The sequence below is a fragment of the Tyto alba genome, unplaced genomic scaffold (assembly GCF_018691265.1).
Source record: "Tyto alba isolate M040663 unplaced genomic scaffold, T.alba_DEE_v4.0 Super-Scaffold_45, whole genome shotgun sequence".
In the NCBI taxonomy this organism is placed as follows: Eukaryota; Metazoa; Chordata; class Aves; order Strigiformes; family Tytonidae; genus Tyto; species Tyto alba.
This window is the reverse complement of record NW_024881321.1, coordinates 37960843-37981689: the sequence shown is the minus strand read 5'-3', so window position 1 is coordinate 37981689 and position 20847 is coordinate 37960843. Positions and strand designations below refer to the sequence as shown.

At 44.6% G+C, this 20847-nt stretch overlaps 1 protein-coding gene across 2 annotated transcripts; it reads left to right on the top strand.

Annotated features, from left to right (window-relative positions):
* Positions 1-43: 43 nt before the first annotated feature.
* SOWAHC (sosondowah ankyrin repeat domain family member C) lies at positions 44-17185 on the top strand. Of its 2 annotated transcripts, none has more exons than XM_032996991.2 (2): positions 44-1747; positions 15572-17185. In XM_032996991.2, exon 1 carries the CDS (start codon positions 216-218, stop codon positions 1740-1742), a length of 1527 nt encoding a protein of 508 aa, XP_032852882.2. In that variant the 5' UTR covers positions 44-215; the 3' UTR covers positions 1743-1747; positions 15572-17185. The 2 variants fall into 2 exon arrangements, 1 of the variants encoding a protein (XP_032852882.2); XR_006166774.1 differs by having other exon boundaries at positions 45-2073; positions 15572-17183.
* Positions 17186-20847: the final 3662 nt, after the last annotated feature.

Here is a 20847-nt window from a genome sequence, read left to right as displayed (position 1 = left end):
GAGGCGTGGGGCGGGAGGGAGGCCGCAGCAGCCGCCGCGCTGCCGCTGGGGCCGGAGGGTGGCGCGGAGGCGCCGCCGCCGCCGCCGCGGCAGTGATTGCCGGGCATGCCGCCGCCGGGAGGAGGGGCTCGGGCAGCAGCGGCTCCGCCGCGCCCGCAGCAGCAGCAGCAGCGGCAGCAGCGGCGGCGACGCGACGCGATGGGTCAGGGGCGGTGATGGCGGAACCGGCGGAGCTGCGGCAGGAGTCGGTGGTGCGGTTCCTGGCGGAGCGGGGCGGGCGGGCCCGCAACGCGGAGCTGCTGGAGCATTTCCGGGACTGGCTCAGCCCCCCGGAGCCCGGCCGCCGCGCCGCCGCCCGCCACCGCTTCAAGGAGCTGGTCAACGCCGTGGCCACCGTGCGCCAGGAGCCCGGCACCGGCGTCAAGTACGTGCACCTCCGCCGCCGCTACTGCGCCCCGGAGCCCCCCGCCGCCGCCGCCCTGACCCCCGCGGAGGAGGCGGCGGGGGGGGACAGCGCGGAGCGGCCGAGCCCGCCGCCCTCGCCGCGGGCGAGCGCTGACGAGGCGCCGCCGCCGCCGCCGGGCGAAGATGCCAGCGGCCGCCCTCAGCCCGCGGAGCGGCGGGGGGAGCCGCCCCGTCCGAGCCCGGCGGCGGGCGGAGGCCGGCGGAGGGGCTCCCGGCGGGGGCCGCCGCCCGGGCGCGGAGGCGGCAGCAACGAAGAGGCTGCGGTAACGGCGGGCCCGGCGCGGCCCCCCCCGGCGGAGGAGGTGGGGGCGGCGGAGGGCGCCCCCGGGGCGGCGGCGCAGGGGGGCGGGCGCCGGAGCCTGCGGGAGGCGGCGCGGGGCGGCTCCCCCCAGCTGAAGCGCGGCGCCCTCCCCGGCGGGGCCCGCGGCCGCGACTCGGACAGCGCCTCGGTGGCTTCGTCCTCCGCCGAGGAGGAGGGGAGCACCACCGGCGCCGTGGCCCTGGACCCCCTGGAGCACGCCTGGATGCTGTCGGCCTCGGACGGGCGGTGGGAGAGCCTGGAGGGGCTGCTGAGCTGCGAGCCGGCGTTGCTCTGCAAGCGGGACTTCATCACCGGCTTCACGGTGCTGCACTGGGCCGCCAAGCACGGGCGGCAGGAGCTGCTGGCCACGCTGGTCAACTTCGCCCAGCGGCACCGGGTGCCCGTGGACATCAACGCCCGCACCAGCGGCGGGCACACGGCGCTGCACATAGCCGCCATGCACGGCCACGCCGAGGTGGTGAAGCTGCTGGTGGGAGCCTACGACGCCGACGTGGACATCCGCGATTACAGCGGGCGCAAAGCCGCGCAGTACCTGCACCAGGGCACGTCTGGGGAGATGCGGAACCTCGTGGGGGCCCTGGAGGAGGAGGAGGAGGAGGAGGAGGAAGGGGCTGCCAGCAACGGGAGCGGGCGCTGGAGGCTATCCAAGGTGCTGCCCTCCCATCTCATGAACTACCGGCTGTCCCATCACCACCACCACCACCACCACCATCACAGCACCGGGGAGGAAGCTGAGGGCACAGAAGGGGCCGCGGTGCCAGGCAAGGGCAAGGAGATGACCAGGAAAGCCTCCGGCAGCGGGCGGATGAAGCCTCGGCTTAATAAGATCCGCTTCAGGACTCAGATCATCCACAACACCCCCTCCTTTCGTGGTGACGCCGAGGAGGAAGAGCACGAAGAGAAATCCCTGAAAGCGTCGTTCAAGCTCAGGCCGAAGTCCAATGTCTTTGGATAAGGCTGGCGAGCAGGAGGTCCGGGAGGTGGGCGCAGGGACCAGAGTGCCCAAGGGTGTAGTGAGGCAGGTACCGAGTGGGTGCTCGTTTACACTCGTGGACTCTGGGCGGATGAGTCCCGAGTATCTTGCTTTAATTCTCAGTTCGGGGGGGTCAGTGAGCCCAGGGGGTCGACGGGGCTCTGGTGGCTTACAGCTCCCGAGAGCAGCTGCTTCGGCAGGGCCCTCACTGCTGAAGTGAGAGGCAGCGGGTGCATTGAGAAATGCTGGGGTGTTTAAAAGCTGTGCTCCTTTCTCTCAAAAAGCGGGCTTTGGGATCAGAAACCTGTGTTAGGTAAGCTACTAGGGTTAGCGAGATGAGTGGGGGGAAGGAAAAGTGCAAATGCTCTACTCTTACATTATCAACTGGTACTATAAACTGCTCACAAACAACTTGCTATGTAAGAAGAACACCTCAGTAATATGCAAATACACTTTCAAGTTTCTCTCTAACAGCAATACCACCTGGCACAGTGTGGAGTTGGGTACCCAAAATGAGACGGTAGATAACATTTTCCTGTCAGAATCCAAGCTTCAATCCAACAGAGACTTGAGCCTGTGTTGACTTTATTCAGTGAAAATTGCCTGATGTGACATCAAATATATATATATATACAAAAAAAAAAAAATCCATCGCACTGCAAACTATGAATAAAGTTAACCACATGCAGAAGTCTCTGCTGTCTGATGTACTACTGAGCTTGCTTATTGCTGTTGGAATACTAATGCAAGGTAATGGAAGAAAAGAGTCTTTTTATATATCTGGTATCTTATTTTTTGTCTTAGGCAAAGCAATTTTGTTTTAATCACTGTGAATTCTCAAGTGCCAGACCTAGCGCAGTTCCTATTATTAAGTCTGGTCAATTTTTGTCAATGTTGTTTGTGTAACTCACTGCATTTAAAATCAGAAAATTGTGTTGTACGTGTTACCTGTGGAAGTCGTTCTCTTTTAGAAAAGAGCACAGACACCATTGCATGAAATCTTTATGAAACTCTAATATGGTCCTGTAATGTAATAGCTACAGGTTTGTGTTCGCTAGCCACTTGTGTGCCAATCCCGTCAACTGACTTTGTGCAGAAATGGGGGGGGGGGGGGGAAGTGGAAAGTAAAAAAGTAGTGTGTGAATTCACTTACAAGGTGAGTAACCGGAACTCTGAAACTCTATCCCTGTATATCACCCTGAGTGAAAGCGGTATAATGACATATTCTAGATAAGTGATGGCAATGGTGTTTGAGTTCTTCTAAACCTGTATTTCTAGAGAAGTAATAACCAAGGCTTTGAACTGTTGGTTAACAGCCTAGTAAGTCCTAATCTGATTGACAAGTCTATCCGTCTGCTAAAGCTTTCAGAAACCTTGAATCTTGTTTCTCTACTTTAAAGGTAGCAATTCCAGTGAAATTAGGGTGCAGATCTGAACCTAGACTCGGCTTTCCTTAAGAATGAGGTATTGAGCTGACCCTGGATCCCAAATGCTGCTCAAGGTAGCAGCTCATCTATGCTTGGAAGTTAAGGTACAGCCAATTTCAATGCAGCGTTTGTCAAAGCGTGTTTTGAGTTGGCTTCCTCAGAAGGTGTGTGCGTGTCTGGCCGGTAACTAACCAAAAGTAGACAGGCTTTGACATGTTAAAATCCAAATTTGAGACCCTGATTAAATGCCTGCCACAAGCTCTCGAGCACCGCACAGGGAAGCTGCTGCTGGGAGTTGTGCACTTCCAAGGTAACAGCTCTCTGTAGCTGTTGCTGGTGGCTTACGTTTCTTGTCACGACAGGGGAATGGAATGCTGGCGATTCATTGGCTTCAGACTTCCTGTGCAGATAAACTACCAATCTCTGCACTTTGTGTCAAAGCCTAATACATGTCAGTATTTGCATCGGCATGCAATCAACACTTAACTATTTCTGGGAATAGTTACGTGAAAGAAAATGTAATCTTTGCATAGGTGCTGGTCATGACTTCTGTGCAAAAAGACTAGAAAATATACAGAGATTCAGCTTTAGTTTTTAATTTATAAGCTATAACATTATAGATTTCACGTGCCTTCATTTTGGGTTGGTTGCCACAAATGTGATGGATAAAATCAGTCTTGCAAAGCACTTTGTCTTTACATCTGTGGGACAGGACCAGAAATTTTCCCTCAGCCCTTCCCGTTTAAGCTGTAAACTTGTACAAAAACAGGGTGTCTTCTGAAAGAGGAGGGGAATAATCATAGGAATTATACTGTAGAGCTAATTCTTTTGTAACGGAGAAGAGAATTAAATGCCTAAGTCTTCAGCTTCCTTCACCCTGGAAGATGAATAGCTTTTCAGACTTCTGTAGAAAGGAAGTTTCCTGGCTGAACACTTGCAACATGAGCTCTCTTCTGCATGGCCGCTTCTGAATTCAGCACATATTCCATGCAACTACCTGTGTCCAAATCTTATTAAAGTAACTTTCTGATTTGAGACTTTCTAGTTCTTTCATGCGAACTGTTGGGTGAGGTGTTTATCTCTTCACATGCAAATAGCAAAGGATTGCACAAAAATGCTGAGTCTTAGATAGCTGTTGGGGTCCAGGGAAATCATGTGGGAGTGTTGATGCTTTGGGATTTGGAATACAGCACACTTTGGATGTTAAAAGACTAACTGGAACATAGTTTTAATCTTGCATAATACAGTAGGACTCTGGTAATTACTAGGGGAACTTGAAAAATGCTAAAAAGATGCCTCATTTATAACTCGTTATTTGAAGTATCAAAGTGAAACTGTTGGTCCACTCATACTGTTTAGCTCTCTGTTAGTGAAATTTCACCGTAATGGTCCAAAGGCCTTTGCAAGGGGGGATGCAACAGAGCAGACATCTCTGTTGGTGTTTGAGATGTACTGATGAATGGCTAGATAACCACTAGTGTCTGTCTGCGCTACGGGACTAAAGCACTTTGATTTCACATTATGACTTGTCACATTCCACACGGTTACTTTTTATAACGTGAGCTAAAACTTAAAGTTTTTTTGGAGATAGGAAAGGCTTGATGCCCTGTTTCAGAATATTTACAGTCTAAAGGTACTCTTGAGTCAAATATTTTGGATACATTGTCTAGAAAGATGTGAATTTGAAATAAAGTTGTATGGTACAGAAAACTGGAGCACTTACTGGTGTCTTTTTAATGGTATGCTTGAAGTTACTGAATGTGTCTGTTCACTTTTTATGATGGTGTGTGAGGCAGCAAGACTGTAACATAAACTTTTGATATCTTTTATTGTATCTTCTCTTTGAAATATTTTAGAGGCCTGGAAGCCTGTCAGTTTCTATTAATACAGATTTTTCTGGGTGTCTTTCTGAATGGGTATGAGTTAAGAATCTGTAAGCTTTAGTTTTACTGAAATAAAAAGAGCCCATGAATTGTTTATGCTTGAATTGACTTCTGTATGCTACATATTTAGGTGCTACTTGCATACTGGCTGTTGAAACTATGTACTGTATTGTCTTTTTTTTTAATCATGAAGATGTCTGGTATCGTGTAACACTTGAAGAGTAAGACACAGAAAAACTACAGTGGAGTTGTTTGCAAGACAGTAACATTTTTCTTTGGCAGTTACTGTCTAATAGCTCATGTCAAAGTAAATGAAGACGCAACAATTCTTTTTTTGTAGAGAAGTATGTCTAAATAAGGGCCTGGGAGAGTGGCATTGCTTAACTTAAAATAGCGTCTTGACCTTATTTCTATGCAGCTAAATACCTCTGACTCTGGGAAGACTAATACTAGTTTTGGTCACTATATAAAGGTCAATACCTAATTAAAAAAGGTTTAGAATTAAGTCTTTTTGTAATGTGTCTTAACTACAGCTGGCAGCTTCCCTAAAGGGAAGTTTCATTTCATTACCAAGCTAGACTGTGGGATTTTGGTATATCTAAAAATTCTTTGACGCTGTTGCCTTACAAAAATGTATGTTAAAACTAGTAAGCCTCGTGCTGCCAGTAACTCCTCTGAGAAACATCCAGATTTGTTCTTGGACTGAAAAAAGGCTCGGCTGTTACCACGCTGGTGGATCGGGATGGACGCAGCTCCAAACCAAGCAACCCCAAATCAGTAGCGTGGGGACAGCAGTGAGAAGAGAAGGGAGGGGGACGTGTTCTTGGAAGGTTGGGGGAGAGTGGGGGCCTGCAGGAAGCAGCTGAGGTTGCGTGGGAGGCGGAGGACTCCTACGGAGAGCAGGCTACACGAGCCTTGCTGATCATGCAGTGGCTCGACTAGCTGTTTAGAAAATTGTATCTAAACATATATCCCTTCTACAGAATAACAGCTGAGAGAGATGACTTGCTGAAAGCTCTAATGTAAATTAATGTCTGAAGCTAAGTATTTTAGTTGCTCCTCTTACCAGCATTTCTTAGTGGAGCTAGTACTGTTTGCAAAAGTACAAACAACTCTTGTGTAGCTACAGCTGTTGCAGGAGAGTCCTGCTACATCAGAATTTGCCCCCTCTTAACTTTAGGTTTCTCACTGGGAGAGAAGCCCTTCAGCACTGCATTGCTAACTTCTTTTTTCCATTGGCTAGAAAGGAGGGGTAAGGCCACTACAGTCCTGACGTCATATGCCTTGAGTTCTATGGAATGCATATGAACCTGAAGGCACTAGATTAAACTTTGGAGACTTCATCCAGAAAAAAAAAAAGTAGTCTAGTCATACATTTTGTTTCCTCGTTGGCATTAAAGAAAAAATAAAAAGGGAAGGTACAGGCTGTTATTTTTTTATGTCCTCAGCTGAGTGTGGGGAGAAGGAAGAAGTCTGAGATTAATATTAGGGTTTGGGAGACAGACTAGCTTTTCAGTTTGTGTTAAATAGTGAACAGTTTGACAGAAAAAATGAAATAGATGATTTTGAATTTCCAATTTTGTTGTAACAAAACATCTTGTTTTACCATTTTGCAGCTGTTCCAGATCTTATCTTGTACCATTTTTCAGTTTAGCCAACATTAGTACTGATGTGTCCTAATGCGCACGCATTATTGGAAAAACTGAGCCGAGCTACCAGGGTTGGTTGGTTTGTTTTCAATAAAACTGTGTTACAGGTGAGGTATTGCACGTTCCGTTGTGAAGCCTGAAGAATTCTAAGATTCTTACAAGGAGTTGAGCTGCTAGTGTATGTGGAAGAGTTACCTTAAACGCAGGTAATACTCGGGTCAAGGTGCAAAAGCATTCTGTGTTCTGTCGGCTAGGTTAGTCATGCCAGATGAACCACTCCACCTTCGGTGCACCTACCCTTCTGTGTAGACAGCTGTAAACTGTCTCCCCCCCCCAAGATTACTGGGAAGTACGAGAAGAAGCTAGCAAGTCATAGCAATCTATTTTAACGTGCCATTATTTAATTAAAACGCATTTTGCAAACCTGTGGTGGGACTGTGAGGTGACAGTGGAAGGCCACAGAAAACTGTGTCCATGCATGCCTCTGGGTCAGTGCAGGTAGATCGTTGAAGCTTACTGCTGTTGGTCTAAAGCAGACAGCCTGTAGAATGTATCCTTGCACCAGTTCTTGTCCATGGAGAGAGACCAGAAACTTAAATGTTTCTAACCACCAGAATAATTCAGTTGCTTGGGCTGTATCTGGAGCTAGCCCTAACTTTAGCTGCAACACTGGGCATTTCCTCAGTATTTTTCCCCTGAAGTAAATAAAGCCCTTTCACTTTTGCTAGCTGGCTGTTGAGCTCTACCAGTTACTTTATTCTGCAGTTCTCTAGAGTGCCTGAGAAACTGGGAGTAGAATGAGCATAAATAACGGATGCCTCTTTTTGTAGCTGGGTGGGATGGTGGTTGTTTGGGTACGGTGGTTGGTTTTTCTGGAGGTGTGGGTTTTTTGCTTTTAAAAAAAGAGATAAAGGATGTCTGTAGTGTATGTTGGGGCACAGAAATCCCTTGGGACAGTTCGTATTAAGGAAGTGCTGTCCCTGTTACTACCTTAAATACAGAAAGACAAAATTAACTGTTCAGGCTATAAAGATGCCCTCTGTTCACTGGATGTAAACTTGCATGACATAAAGCCTCAAAGTACCAGAAAACATGTTTGTGACACTGGAATATATAAGGACATTGGTATTTGCTATTTCTTTTCCTCGTTACCTATCGCATATTATCTTAATACAGGTATACCTTATGGAAATAACTCTGTGACAGTTTGGGAGAGTATAATTAAAGGAGTGAAGCTAGGTCCTGCTGGTTCAACTGCCTCCCGCAGCAGGACCGTTAGTTACCAACCTCACACTTGTCTTATACCTCTTGAAGCTCCCCCTTCTGTCGCAGAGGGGCTGGGTGGGATAGACTGGAGGTGTCCTAGCTGCCGCGGTGGGCTGCAGCGCTGGTAAATCTGAAGCCTTTTGGAAGTGCTGGCAGCACCTCCCTTGCCGGGGATGGAAGCAGGGGTGCTGCATCATTTCGTCTGCCTGTGAGGTTTCTACAGGTACTGCACTTTCACATGTGAACAAATGGCATGAAAATCAGCTCAACGCTGAAGAGCTGCTGCAGGAAACTACTGCAGAGGTGTTGCTGCAAGATTATCATATCTGTTCGTAAGAGATCTCATTCATTAAGGATATTTTTTCATTGCATAGGAGTTGCAAAATTAATTGGTTGCATGGTGGATAACAGCTAGCGTACCATAACCCAAGAAGTATATCTTTTTTTAGTGCTGTATAGTAGGTTGCTGATAGTCGTCAGGATGATGGGAAGTATTAGGCTTTTGGTTTTTAATCTGAAATTTTCTCACCTCCTAAAGCTTGCTTCAGGTTCCTGCAAATTCTTTGAATTTTTGTTTCTGGAATAATTAAAGTCATCCTGAGAAGACACCATTGGAGAAAAAAAAGAAAACTGATAAAAGAGTCCAGCTGAAAACGCAGATGCTCTTGGCCACAAAGGTTCATAGTCTTCCATATTTTAAAACAAAACCATTCCTTAAATCAATTATAAAAATACAAAACAGGAAAAAAAAAAAAAAACAAACCAAGTAACTTCTGGAAGATGTGCACCTTCAGTAACAGCATCAGCCCACAGTGCCCACATCTCTAAAGTGCTGGGCAGTTCTCAAACTTGTGAGTGCAAGAGAAATGTGGAAGTGGCCTTTCGCCAGTGTTTACATTTGTGGGGCTTAAGCAAGATGAGAACTCAAGCTCTGATCTGGAATGAATTCATCTGAAGTAATGTTTGTGAACAAGTGAGCACAGATAAATGGAGGCTTCTGCTGCAGACCCCGAGGGACTGTGCTTTTTCTCTCTGATACACCAGTTGTATGGGATAGCAGTCGTCATTTTTTATATTGTAGCAAACTTTAAGATTTAAGCTCTAAGATCAGATAAAAACTCAGTGAATTCAAAATTAAAATGGGACTCCTTTTACACTGGAACAGCCTGTCTGAAAACAAAGCAACCAGGTTTTCACTAGGTAGCTATGAAAATATCCTGCTATGAAAACGACTTGCTGATGGTGCTTGGCAAAGTGCAGAGCTCTCAGGGGTACGATGCTGTGCATGTTCATTCATCCCTTCTGCACCTACCTCCTTCTTCCATGGCTAATTCCCATTATTTTGCTATTTTTAAGTAGCTTGATTTGCACAAATACTGATAAATAGAGCTATAAAGATCAGAAAATGAGGAAGCTTCAAATAAAGAGATGTCTTTATTAAGAATTAAATGTAAAAACTAAACATAAACTTTTCTACTTTAAACTTCAAGAGTGGGAAGAATAAAAATTGTTTTGATGATAAGGGTCTCCACATACAGTGTTCTAATTATAACATAGACAAGAGAACTTGAAATTGGTGGGCAAACGTAGAAAAAGACCACACTTTCACCTCGATGATTGCAGTATTGCGTACCTTAAAGGCAACATTGAATGACAGACCACTTTGTACAAGAAACACTATGGATAGTTCAACAGAATTTCCATTGATTATTCCTTTAGCCATGTCAAAACTAGTATAGTTTATGTGGGGTCCTAAATGGGAGTTCTGGTTAACCTGAATGCCCACCTCATCCTCCTCTGCAGATGAGTCCCTTCCAACCCCCATCTAGTTGAATCCAAATTCTGGAAAACTTTGCCTCAAATCCGGTTAAAAGTAGAAGACTGTAGCTGTAAAGATGACTAATCATTTTGAAAGTTCACTTCCTTACACACCCTTCAAACTGAACGCCTGGGGTAAAGAGAAGGGGAAAAAAGAAGTAACCCACCTCAAATATGCCAGCACACAGTGACTAAGCAGTCCAGGGCAACAGCCCCTTTCTTTTTTTTTTAATCACTGAATGGTTTTAGTGTTCCCTGTTCCATACTAGTGCTCTTTAGAGATCCTTTTCTAGTGCCTGGTTTAAATCCCTCTGACCTGTTACTTTAGTGGGTCAGTAACGAAGAATTACCTGCTCTGAGAATATTGCTTTTTCCCCAGTGGCCTATATAGAAAGGAATTGTTACCGTAAGCTACGAATCTGTTGCTGCCAGCATGACTTTTTATGGTCCTTTCCAGCCTCGTGAAGGTTTCGCCTGCTATTCTGACTTGAGGTTGAATGAAACAACAGGGAAGTGATACTGAGGAAGTGGAAATTGATTGATTGGGAGTGGAGGAAATGTATTAGGCTGTCCAAACTTCTGTTGACAACATTGCTACTGCTACCGGTTGTAGGTTGGTATTGCTAAATCATAGTCGGTATCCCATAATATCAGGTGTTGTTCAAATACAAGGAAGGATGTAACTTTACACCCACCGTCCCTAGAATCTTTGTAGCCTGCTCTAATGGTGGCAGCCAGGTATGCAAAATAGATCAAATGTGTATACACACATACAAAAAAGAAAAGGCATACCACTACTGGCTCCGTGTTTTCCTACTGTTCACTCACACCTCACTATGACTCTCCTGGGAGCCAAACAACTCATGTAAAAATCTAGAACATTTGGCATTCATGAAATTTCAAATAGCATTAAAGGGATATCATTAGCCTATATCTTCAAACCCACAGTCTTAAAACCTAGTTGAAACACCACCACTGAATTCAGGCTAAAGTGATTTAATATTCATAGAAAGGAACTGAAACCCAACCTAGTCAAAGACTACGTGTGAAAATCAGTGTGTGACTACGAGACCAGCTACAAGGCTTTAGCTGACAACTTGCATTTAGATCCTGGGCTTGATACCTAACTGCCATAATGATGAGTGCTACAGAAAATTTACTTTGTATGTTCCTACACTAATGTTTACAAAACAATTGCAGAAAAAAAAAATCTGTTAAAAAGTTACATTTGAAATTTAGTCAAATTATGCAGTGTAATATTAACTATACACCAGTTAAGAATCTCACTAACCCTGCTGCTCCCTATAATCTGCTTTTTGATTTGGGGAATGTGAGGAAACAAAGGCAATTGTTGTTATAGAATCCTCAGGTTCTTATGTTTCATTCTAAAAGCAGTGTTACCCTACACAGACAGAGCACTTCTAGATTCTCCACAGATACTCCTAAATTGCTTCCACATATAAACATGGGAAATACTACTGTAAAATATACCCCCAAAATTATAAGCCTGAGGAAATAAGAGGCACACAAATGCTGTACGAGTTGTCCACGCTAACACAGGAAAGCTGTGAGTAAGTAGGAAATATAATGTACTGTACCCGAAAAAAAAATCTGTTCAACTAAATTCTCATTAAATATTCAATCCTACAGTCTTAAATATGGAATTTATGTGGGATTCAAATGTTCGTTAATTGTAGAGTTTTTGACTAACATCTGTAAATAGTCGCAGTTTTTTCACTCCCATGAATGATAACTTTGCATTTGCTAATTGTGCCCCTTTTTTTTTTTTTTTTTTTTTTTCACAGTGACAATGTGGCAATTCATGAATGAGTGGGTGACATTAAATGTCACTGTTAATCCTAGCTGGTATTGATGTAAAAGGTCTATTTGTGTTTACTGGCTAAATCCTACATCTAACAGAAGGCATTTATTAGTTCTGTTGTTAGAATAATTGTTTCGTTAATGACACGGTGACGCTGTATCTGATTGTGCAGAGAAGCAGAAAAGACAGCTGATGGAATTACAGTGCAAATTACAAATTGAAGTCTCACAGGGAGATAATAATAAAATTTTAGGGTGGGATTTTTTTTCTGAAAATTGCTCTGTGTTACCCTAATTTATGTACATTGCTTCTACTTCACTCCAGAGTTATGATTAACTAGAACTTCCTTATGATTAACCTTAGCCACACTTTCTTCACGTCAAGTGCAGGAATGCATTTGGTGCTGGCATGATTCTGCCAACTTGTGTTTTATCAGCAGCAGTATTAATGTCTTGATTGAGCAGGATCTACAGGTCTAATATGGTCATCGAGAAGTTAAATTACTGTATCAGTTACTGTCCTTAATCTTTCTATAGTCAAAGGAGAGAACAAGGAATTTTTGAGGATAAGTATTTTTAAGCCAACATAAATTTTTATGGTAATTACTCAATAGAGAACCAGAGTTCTCCATCATTTGCACACCACAAACCATGTCACAGCAAATTATGGCATTGCAGACCAGCTGGTGGTCCACAGATTACAGAATAACTTCAAGAAAGTACTCTATCCAACTTTTATTTCTTTCATTATATTCTGATAATTGCAAATTGACCCAGATATAACTTCAAAAGAGCCATGTTAACGTAAAAGCCCTGTACCATTGTGTGAATAACCACCTGCTTCTCCACGCCTCAAAACTTAAGAACTGCTACTCCAGGATAAAAAGTACCTTCCTTGATTTGGAAACACTAAAATACTCAAGAAGAAAGTCTGATGTTTTGGGATCCTGGCCATCAGCAAAGGTCTGAGGGAGCAAACCAGCACCCGAAGGTGGCTTTATGCACAGTTCTTGACCCCATACTGTGGTTTGATGTTATACCTACGCAGGCCCATCAGGGCTTCCCCAGGAAAGACACTGATTCCCCCTGTTCTGTCCCCGTCCTATCCCAAATATATCACCCACAGCCTCTTACATAGGACTGACCCATCGTGCAGGGTGAGGCCCTGTAGCCTGCAAACCCAACTGAAAGCTAAGCTGCCACTGCCTGCGAAATCAGTTCTGGTCTGGCCGAGGACTTCGGTGCTGGGGGAGTTTAGTTCCACCTCAGGGTCAAGAGCAGCCAAAGAGGGATTTTGTGAAATCACCTTTTGACTTGGCCAGGGGGAAATATTTAGAAACCAAAAGCCACAAAGGGACCTGGGTCTTACTTGTTTTCTCAAAAGGTGTTGGGAAGAGGCTATGGAGTCTTGTTTGAGTGGGGGTAACAGGGCGATGGATCTTGTAAACCTAGCTAAACTAAAGTAATTTTCTGTTTCTAACTCTGCAAAGATTCTCATCAGATCTCTTTTCAAATCTATTCCTTTTTCCACTTCTCATAGGAATTCTACGGATTTGTTTCCTCACCTCATGTAGCGGTGTAAACTCTTAGGCGCCCTATGCAAACAGGTATTGGTGTTCACACCGCTTCCAGGGGCAGAGGAATGTAACACTTTGCAGCACAGAAGACTGGTCATCTGAAGCATTCTTTGCAAACTATTCAGCAGTCATTAATGGGGAAAAAAAAAAAAAAGAGAAAGGAACACTGATTGAAAAACAGATGACTAAGCAGAAACCTAACACCTCCCTAGTTTTTTCTCTGAGTTCTACATCAAGCTCCAGTTGTCCCAGCCTGTGATTGTCAAAGGATGGGAACTGAAGCTCAGACCCCCTCGAGCTAACCTCTGCTCATAGGAGATTAAAAGAAACAGTGGTCAGAAAGCAAGCAGTGAAAATTTGAGCTGACCTAACCGAGTACTCCCTAACAAATTTTTGTGGGTTTGACCAAAAAAATGAAACGAGAAGTAGTCAAAAGTTTAAGAGAACAGTAAAAGAACTAAGTAAAGGTATTTTAAAAGCTCCCTTTTAAATTACTGGGATAAACTCTAGCACATCTGGCTCCTGCTTTAGCAGAAAATAGATAATAACAATAACCTTCAGTCAGAGCTCCTTATCCTGCCAAGGTTTCTACATTGTTGTAGCCCCTAAATGCTGGTTTGAATTTAAAAACTTGATTTTTTTTTTTTTTTTTTATAAATCACCATGGAAAGTATTCCATTCCTCAGCACTTTTATATGTCTAACATTTTTTCTGTATTTACTTTCTTTTGTTCTTTTCTAATGAATTTGGTATTTTAAAAGGGTCAAAGCTGGAGCTAGTACTGCTCAAGAATACTCTGTCATCTGCTATTAAATAATTTACATTAAAATTTTCCAAGCTGGACATGGCAATTCATGAAAGATCCGTGGCTAAGTCTCCTTTACTGTTCTAAAAGTCCCAAATTAATCTTTTCTACAGAATCTAGACCTCCCATATACATTTTCAGTTTTAAGCTGTTCACTTTACAAGCTTTGCTTAGGTTCCAGAAAGTCTCTTCTCATGCAAATACCTCAGCTTTTCAGTTATACTGCAATTTAGCAGCGGTGACTGTCAAGCTGGGACAGCAGCACAAGAGTCAGTAACAGCAACTGGCGTTGCAGTGTTCCAAGGAACAGGCTGTGTGCTGATACCAACTCAAAAAGTGCAACACTTATGCAGAAAAATAATGCTTTATGCCAGAAGTAACCCATACTGATGTGGTTGCATCTGAATGAGACTTTTGACTGTCTTTGTATTATTTCTCTATCTTTTTGAGATTTCATGGAAGGAACAAACCCTGAGTATTTGGGCTGGTTTTTTGACATGATGAGAAACAGTGACACTGTAAATTCACAGGAAAGGGGAGGGGGATAAAAAGACAAATTTTGAGTGATTCTCAGTCCAAAGGCACAGCTTTTTCTAACGCTGTTTAGAATATGCCTGCCAACTACTCAAGGCCTACGCTTCTTACTGTAAGGGGTATATACTCTGTGCCCAAAACCAAACTGTTTTTCCCTCTATACTCAGAATCTCCGGACAGAGAAAAAGACAACGCAGCATTATGAATCCCGCAGAAGAATTATGGACCCTTACAGCCAAGGAACAGGCTCCTCTGAGTTACACAACCGTACCTCACAGTTAACGTACCTTAGCTCCCAGGTGCTGCAATATAGCAGAGCTCTGCCAACCCCCATGCTCCCTGCCACCGAACGAGGAGATATCGCTCCTCTGCCAGCTCCCCTCACGCTGCCTGAAAGCCCTTGGCCTCTTCTGAGCACTGCTTCTGGTGTCTGATGGATCGAAGCGCCAACTGAAATTGCTGCGCTGACCAAAAACAACACTACCAAAAAAACCACAAAACAAAACAAAACAAAAAACAACAAAAAAACAAACAAACAAACAAACAAAAAACAAACAAACAAACAAACAAACAAAAAACAGAAAAAAAAAAAAAACAAAAAAAAAAACAGAAAAAAACAGGTGAGCAGTTTCTGCCTGGTGAGAATCTGCTCACCCATTCTAGTCTGAGAGACAGAGATGGTTCCAGAGAAGGGACAAAGGTGTGTGGCTGCAAGCAGGGCAGGAGGGCCTGGGTCAGGACTGGTGGGGAATGGCTAGAAATCCTCAGATGTACTGTGGCAAACTGCTAGAAATCCTCAGCTGTACTGTGCAGGTACGCCCCAACGTTTACACATGCTCTTGGGGCATCCTAAACACCGTGTGTATAGTTTAGTTCAAACCTTTTCCTGTAATTCCCAGGCTAATGGCAGTTATTTTCTTTGTGGTTTCCAGAGTTCCCTTAATGCCAGAATTCAGACAGACATATTTTGCAAGTACAATTTCTGTGCCTTAAATCTGTATCTTACTTATGCCAATGTATTTTCCACCTAGCCCAGCTTTTCCTGCCTGTGAGGACTTCTGTCTTCTGCTTCCCAAGACAAGTGAAGCATCGCCTCGTCTGAGACCAGCAAACACTTCCAACGCAGTACTCGGCAAAGAGCAACTCATGAAAGAGTGAGCTGATAAAAAAATTACTGTGTAACTGAACATGTAAATGAAGGGGTTGGTCCCTTAAGTGTGCTCGGAGAGTAATAAGCACAAGGATACCAGCCAAATCACAGCAAAATGGAATTAAGATATCCTAACCACTTAAATATGCTTGCTTGTAAATGACAATGGAGCCTTGCTAGCCAGAACCTGCTATACCAGAAGACTAGTTTAGCTGAATACTAGCCACCTATTGCATGGAGTGATTGCCACCAGAAGGATTTCTGTGCTGTGTTTAAAAGTTATTCTTTCTTTGCTTTGTCCTCTGCCAAAAAACATTTTTTTGTTTTTTTTTAAATCCATGGAGTACATAGTCTATCTGGAAAGCAAGCAAACACCACATTGCAGTAATATGCCCTTTCAAATAATAACATACTGCCAAAACACTCCAATTGGAAAGTTTTCACTGAATTGTATATGAAGATAAGGCTTTATCCTTGCTGGTTCGTTTACACCACACACACCTTATGGTCACACCCTTCATCACATTAGTATAAAGGTGCATCTGCAGACAGATTCTTCTTTCCAGAAACAAACATTTCCACATCAAGATGGTTAACCCATGACCCATGACAAGGCAGTACAGTTCATGTGCAGATAAGGTTTTAGAGCTCAGATTAGGAATCTCACATATTTTTGGCAGAAATGTTTTTTCCCTCCTCTGTATTAGCTGTTTGATAATGGTCTTGCAAAGACAGCAAATATGACCTTCAGGAAGATCAAGAAGGAGAAGCAAGCTGAAGCATGGATTGAAAATCAAAGACAAAGCGGTCTGAAAATGTGGGGTGAAACTGTATGGTGAGCATCGGAGCTGCAATACCCGGGCTGCTGCAATACCAAGCCAGTAGTCATGTTTTCCTGGCAGAATTACTCAGAGCATGGACTTGAGAGTCTCAGTCCCTCCACTTTTAGTGGAGAAAGGCTGGTGCTTCAAGGAGGGCTCCCCCCCTGTGGATTTTACCCTGAATCGGGGCTGCATCTCAGGTGCTACTCACAGATGGGGAGAGAGGGGGTCACAAAAAATCGGTGTTCTAATGGCTGTTCCTTAAATCTGTAGATACAGGAAATCTAAGTGGGTTACACTGTCAGTAAGAATTTCTGCTTACTTTAACATCCATATGGAGATCTCTCCCTCACCAGATTAAAGTTGTTTCAGAACAAGAGGTTTTGATTTTCTTCCATTGGCTCAAGACACCTCCAGCTGTGCACAGGGTAGGCTGGGAGCCCCAGGCAGATTCCTTTTCTCTAAGAATCCTGCCAGGAAAGCAGGGCTGGGACCCCTCAGGACCCTCGCCAGAGGAGATGGGCAGCACGGCCTGCAACTACTGTCTCCTTATGGCTATTTGCATCCCCTCTCCTGCTCTCTCTTCTTCCCACCTGGAAAGCAACTTACATATACAAATGTGGGAATTATTTCTTGGAGAAGTTTCAGTAACGCTGCAACATCTTGTGAATTGATGCTGGGGTTTATTTGTCTATTAGAAAAAAAGAATATTTTTGAAGGAAATTACTTGTTTCATTTCTGCTTTTTTCAAAATGAAATGCATTTCTTTTCAGTTTTCTATTTTGGTGTTTCCTTGAAATTTACTTTCTAGTAAGATAAATATGAATGACAATGCTCAAAGCAGAAAGAAAAATGAAATGTATTTTAGGACAAACCAAATATTTAATTTATCCTGAAATTATTTTTCTCAAAACTTTGGATTTCACCAGCAATTTATGAAAGGTTTCTGTTTCAATTCAAGTCAAAATAATTTTTTTCTTTCATTTTTTCCCTGAACTATATGTGATTCAAAATATCCATTATCTTCCCTATCCTACTTCCGGGACTTGCTTTCAGAGATTTTTTCATTACTGGTAATTTTATGGAGCGACTCATAACCTTCTGGTAAAAGAAACGGAAATATTTAAGAACCTTCACCTCAGTAATGAGCTGAATGCCAGCAGGCAGAAGATACTGCTTGTGATAGGTTCTGTAGAAACAATGGTTCCAGCATCTTATCTAAAGCTGAGCCAGAAAGTAAAAGGACATGAGAGGAGATGAGACATCTTTAGAAATGCATGCATTTCAGAGCTGGCTTCAAACCATTTTCACTGTCAGTTAAAGAGTACTTAGAATTTGTTGTCCAGAAGTCCTCAGGAGACAAATTTTAGGCATTCAAACTTGTGGCATTCCATGTGGATTTAGTGTTTTGCTTATTTAAATTTTTAGGTTAACTCAGTTCTTCTCACTGTGCAAGTCTGACACTCCGGGGCAAACCCCTCTAGCTATTTTAAAAAATCTGGTAATTAGTCAGGGACAACACCAATATCTTCCTCATATGGATCCCTTCTCCCATAAAGTTCCTTTCTATAGATCCCGCCTCAAGCACACTGCCCCAGGAGCTGGCTCTGCTCTCTGCTACTTTAAGGGGCCGTTATTTTGTGCAGAGAAGCATGTGGAACATAAACTTTGGAAGCCAGTGTGTACACTGTTGGCACTGGAGCTCCTTACTTGAGAGGACCAGCACAGCACTCTTATTCTGGAATACAGCATACTGAAAAAAAAAAAAAAAAAAAAAAAAAAAAAAGACAAAAGCAATGGTAAAAATAATTGTTTTGCCAATACCCCTTACACTTTAATGTGAAAGAAGAAAAAATGAATTGTTATCTGAAAGAACTTTACATCTGGAAGTGATTTTGAAAGCCAGCACATATACCACAGCCTTAAAAAGAAGCTAAAAAAAGTAGACAGATGGTCAGTCACCAAATTAGATGTGATCAGAATATGGAAAGATAATTTATCATAGTCCCTCTTCCCAGCTTTTCACGTAGACACTGGACTTGGCAAGCTGTTAATCTGCTCTGATGAGTGCTTAGAATAGAGCTGGGAGCTCTGAACACTGCCAGACCCAGCGGAACTTGTAGTTTTCTGCAGGCTTAGTCCTACCAGCCACTGTTCCTGAGGTGCCGAGTGCTTTGGCCTCACTTGGTCGTTTGCTTTCCCCTTCCCGTGGCCGTGATTTCACAGTGCAGTAAATCCAGCATTAGGGCTCCTAGGTCAAAACTGCTGCAGCCACACAATGTAAAGTGCTGACTTAGGCTTAACTTTTGCTGCCGAGTCAAGTTTTCAGAGCTAATTTGTCGTACTAGCAGGGTTGGTGTTTTTTTATAGGAGATCTAGTGTCATCTGTTTGTGCCACTGGAGCTTTATGCTGGATCACCTTGTCACCTCCCGCAGCCAGCCTAGAGGCAGCACAAATCCCGTGTCACGCTTTCCCTGGCCCCGTGGGACCGCGTGCCCTGGACGGATCCACATCGCCTCCGGCGGGGCACGTTCACTGCCAGATCACGGCACCACCTTTTCCCCTGCACGTGCACACCTCAAGACTGAGTGCCTTTCAGTAACAAATGTGCTGTTCTGGTTTTTCATTTCTCTTCCCCGGAAGGTTTTGGAGCAAACCAGTTCATCCCAACAGCACCAGGGAGGGAATGCAGTACCTGAAGCAGGATGTGGGGCTACTGTAACTGGAGCTGCGGAAAGCCTCCCTCTCCATTTATCCTCCCTTTGGGCTAATTTTCAGATCTCTGCTGTCCTAGATTGCCACGTAACTTCACCCAAGCCCAAGGCCCAGTAAAGGACAGTGGCACCTACAGCCTGTCCTGGCTCAACTGCCCTGCCTCGCTGAAGGATGGAGCTGGGGCTGGGGCCGGCCGTGATGCCAGGGTTTGGCAGCTGTAACACAAGCCGTGAGCAATAAGGGTGCAGTCAGGCAAGGCAGCCTGCCTGCTCCAACAGCTCCTTGTTTCCAAAGAAAAGAGACCTGCCCCTTGCTTTCCCAATCCCTGCTCTTTCCCAGCACACAATCCCTTCCTTGCTAGTTATCATCTGACGCTCTAGTGAATGGACCTGTTTCCCTGCTACGGACTTTTTCTTTGTAGAGCTGGTTTTCTGCTAGCTTAACAAAGTAACTCAGCTCAGAGAAGGGTCAGAGAAACACCGGTGGTCCAGCCAAACAACATGGCAGGAGCAAATACTTGAGAAACGGGGAAAGAAGGGAAGGGTGGGACTTGGGCAGCAGCGCCTGCCTCAACAGATTTAGCCTGTGCTGTCTAACCACACTTTCACCACGCCTCCACCAGCAATACCATTTCCTAAAATCACTATGTCGGAAACACCAGGGACTGTCATACTGTGAGGTAAATATGGGTGAGGAAACTTTAAACCCAGAGGTAACCCTGGCTCTGCGAAAGGTGAGAGAAACACAAGTTTGTGACCATTTGTCTGTGTTTGTCCTCGTCCTGGGAACCATGTTAATGTTTAACAAGCATGTTTTCCCAAGGGGCAGGATAGAAATTTTCAATGCACTGTAACCGCTCAAAACACGACTTCTCTCTGCCAGTGGGGCCCCCCGATAGGAGCCCGTTATTGTCCCTATCGCTCTGTCTGACCCTGGAAATCCAGGAAGGACAGATTTCATCCTGCCATGTTGTGACACTTCTCTATTTCATTTCATTCTTAATGAGCTTTAAGTTGTCAGAAATTTCTCAATTTCCAAGGTGATGCAAGAACCCATACCGTAGATCTACAGCCACATGCTGGGAGACAGCTTTTTGACAGATTATTTCTGGCTCTCCGGTTTCTGCAAATGATCTGGAGAATCTGGCAGCCACCTTGATAGCCCGGCGAAAAAGAAAATAACACAACTGCCCTTCAAAACTACAGCAAGCCCTTAGAGCACTGCCAGGTTTTCCAGAGGTGCTTCAACCGGGTTTTGATCCCTCCTTAGAGCAGCCTCGGCTGCTGGGCTGCTTCATGGGTTGGGTTTCGGCTGGCCATGGGGCCCGTGGGCTCCTTCACCAGCACCCCGCCCCCCACCAAGGGCTGGGTGCCGCGGGCTGAACCCCTGATAATCTGTGGGGCTCGCTCGGATTGAAAGTGGGCTCCCCCTTGCCTTGCCCCCTTCCCCTCTGCGAGGAAGCTGGCTTGAGGGGGGAGTTGCCCTCCTCCCTGGTCTTCACTGAAAACTGCAGTCTGGGCTGTATTTCCCAAAACCTTCCTCCAAGGATTAGTTAATATTTTGCTCCCATTTCAGCAATCTTTTGGCGGATCCTTGCCATCTTTCCTGCAAAACTGCCTT

Excerpts from the sequence above, each read along its gene's own strand:
- SOWAHC (XM_032996991.2), top strand. The coding sequence starts at position 216 with ATGGCGGAACCGGCGGAGCTGCGGCAGGAGTCGGTGGTGCGGTTCCTG.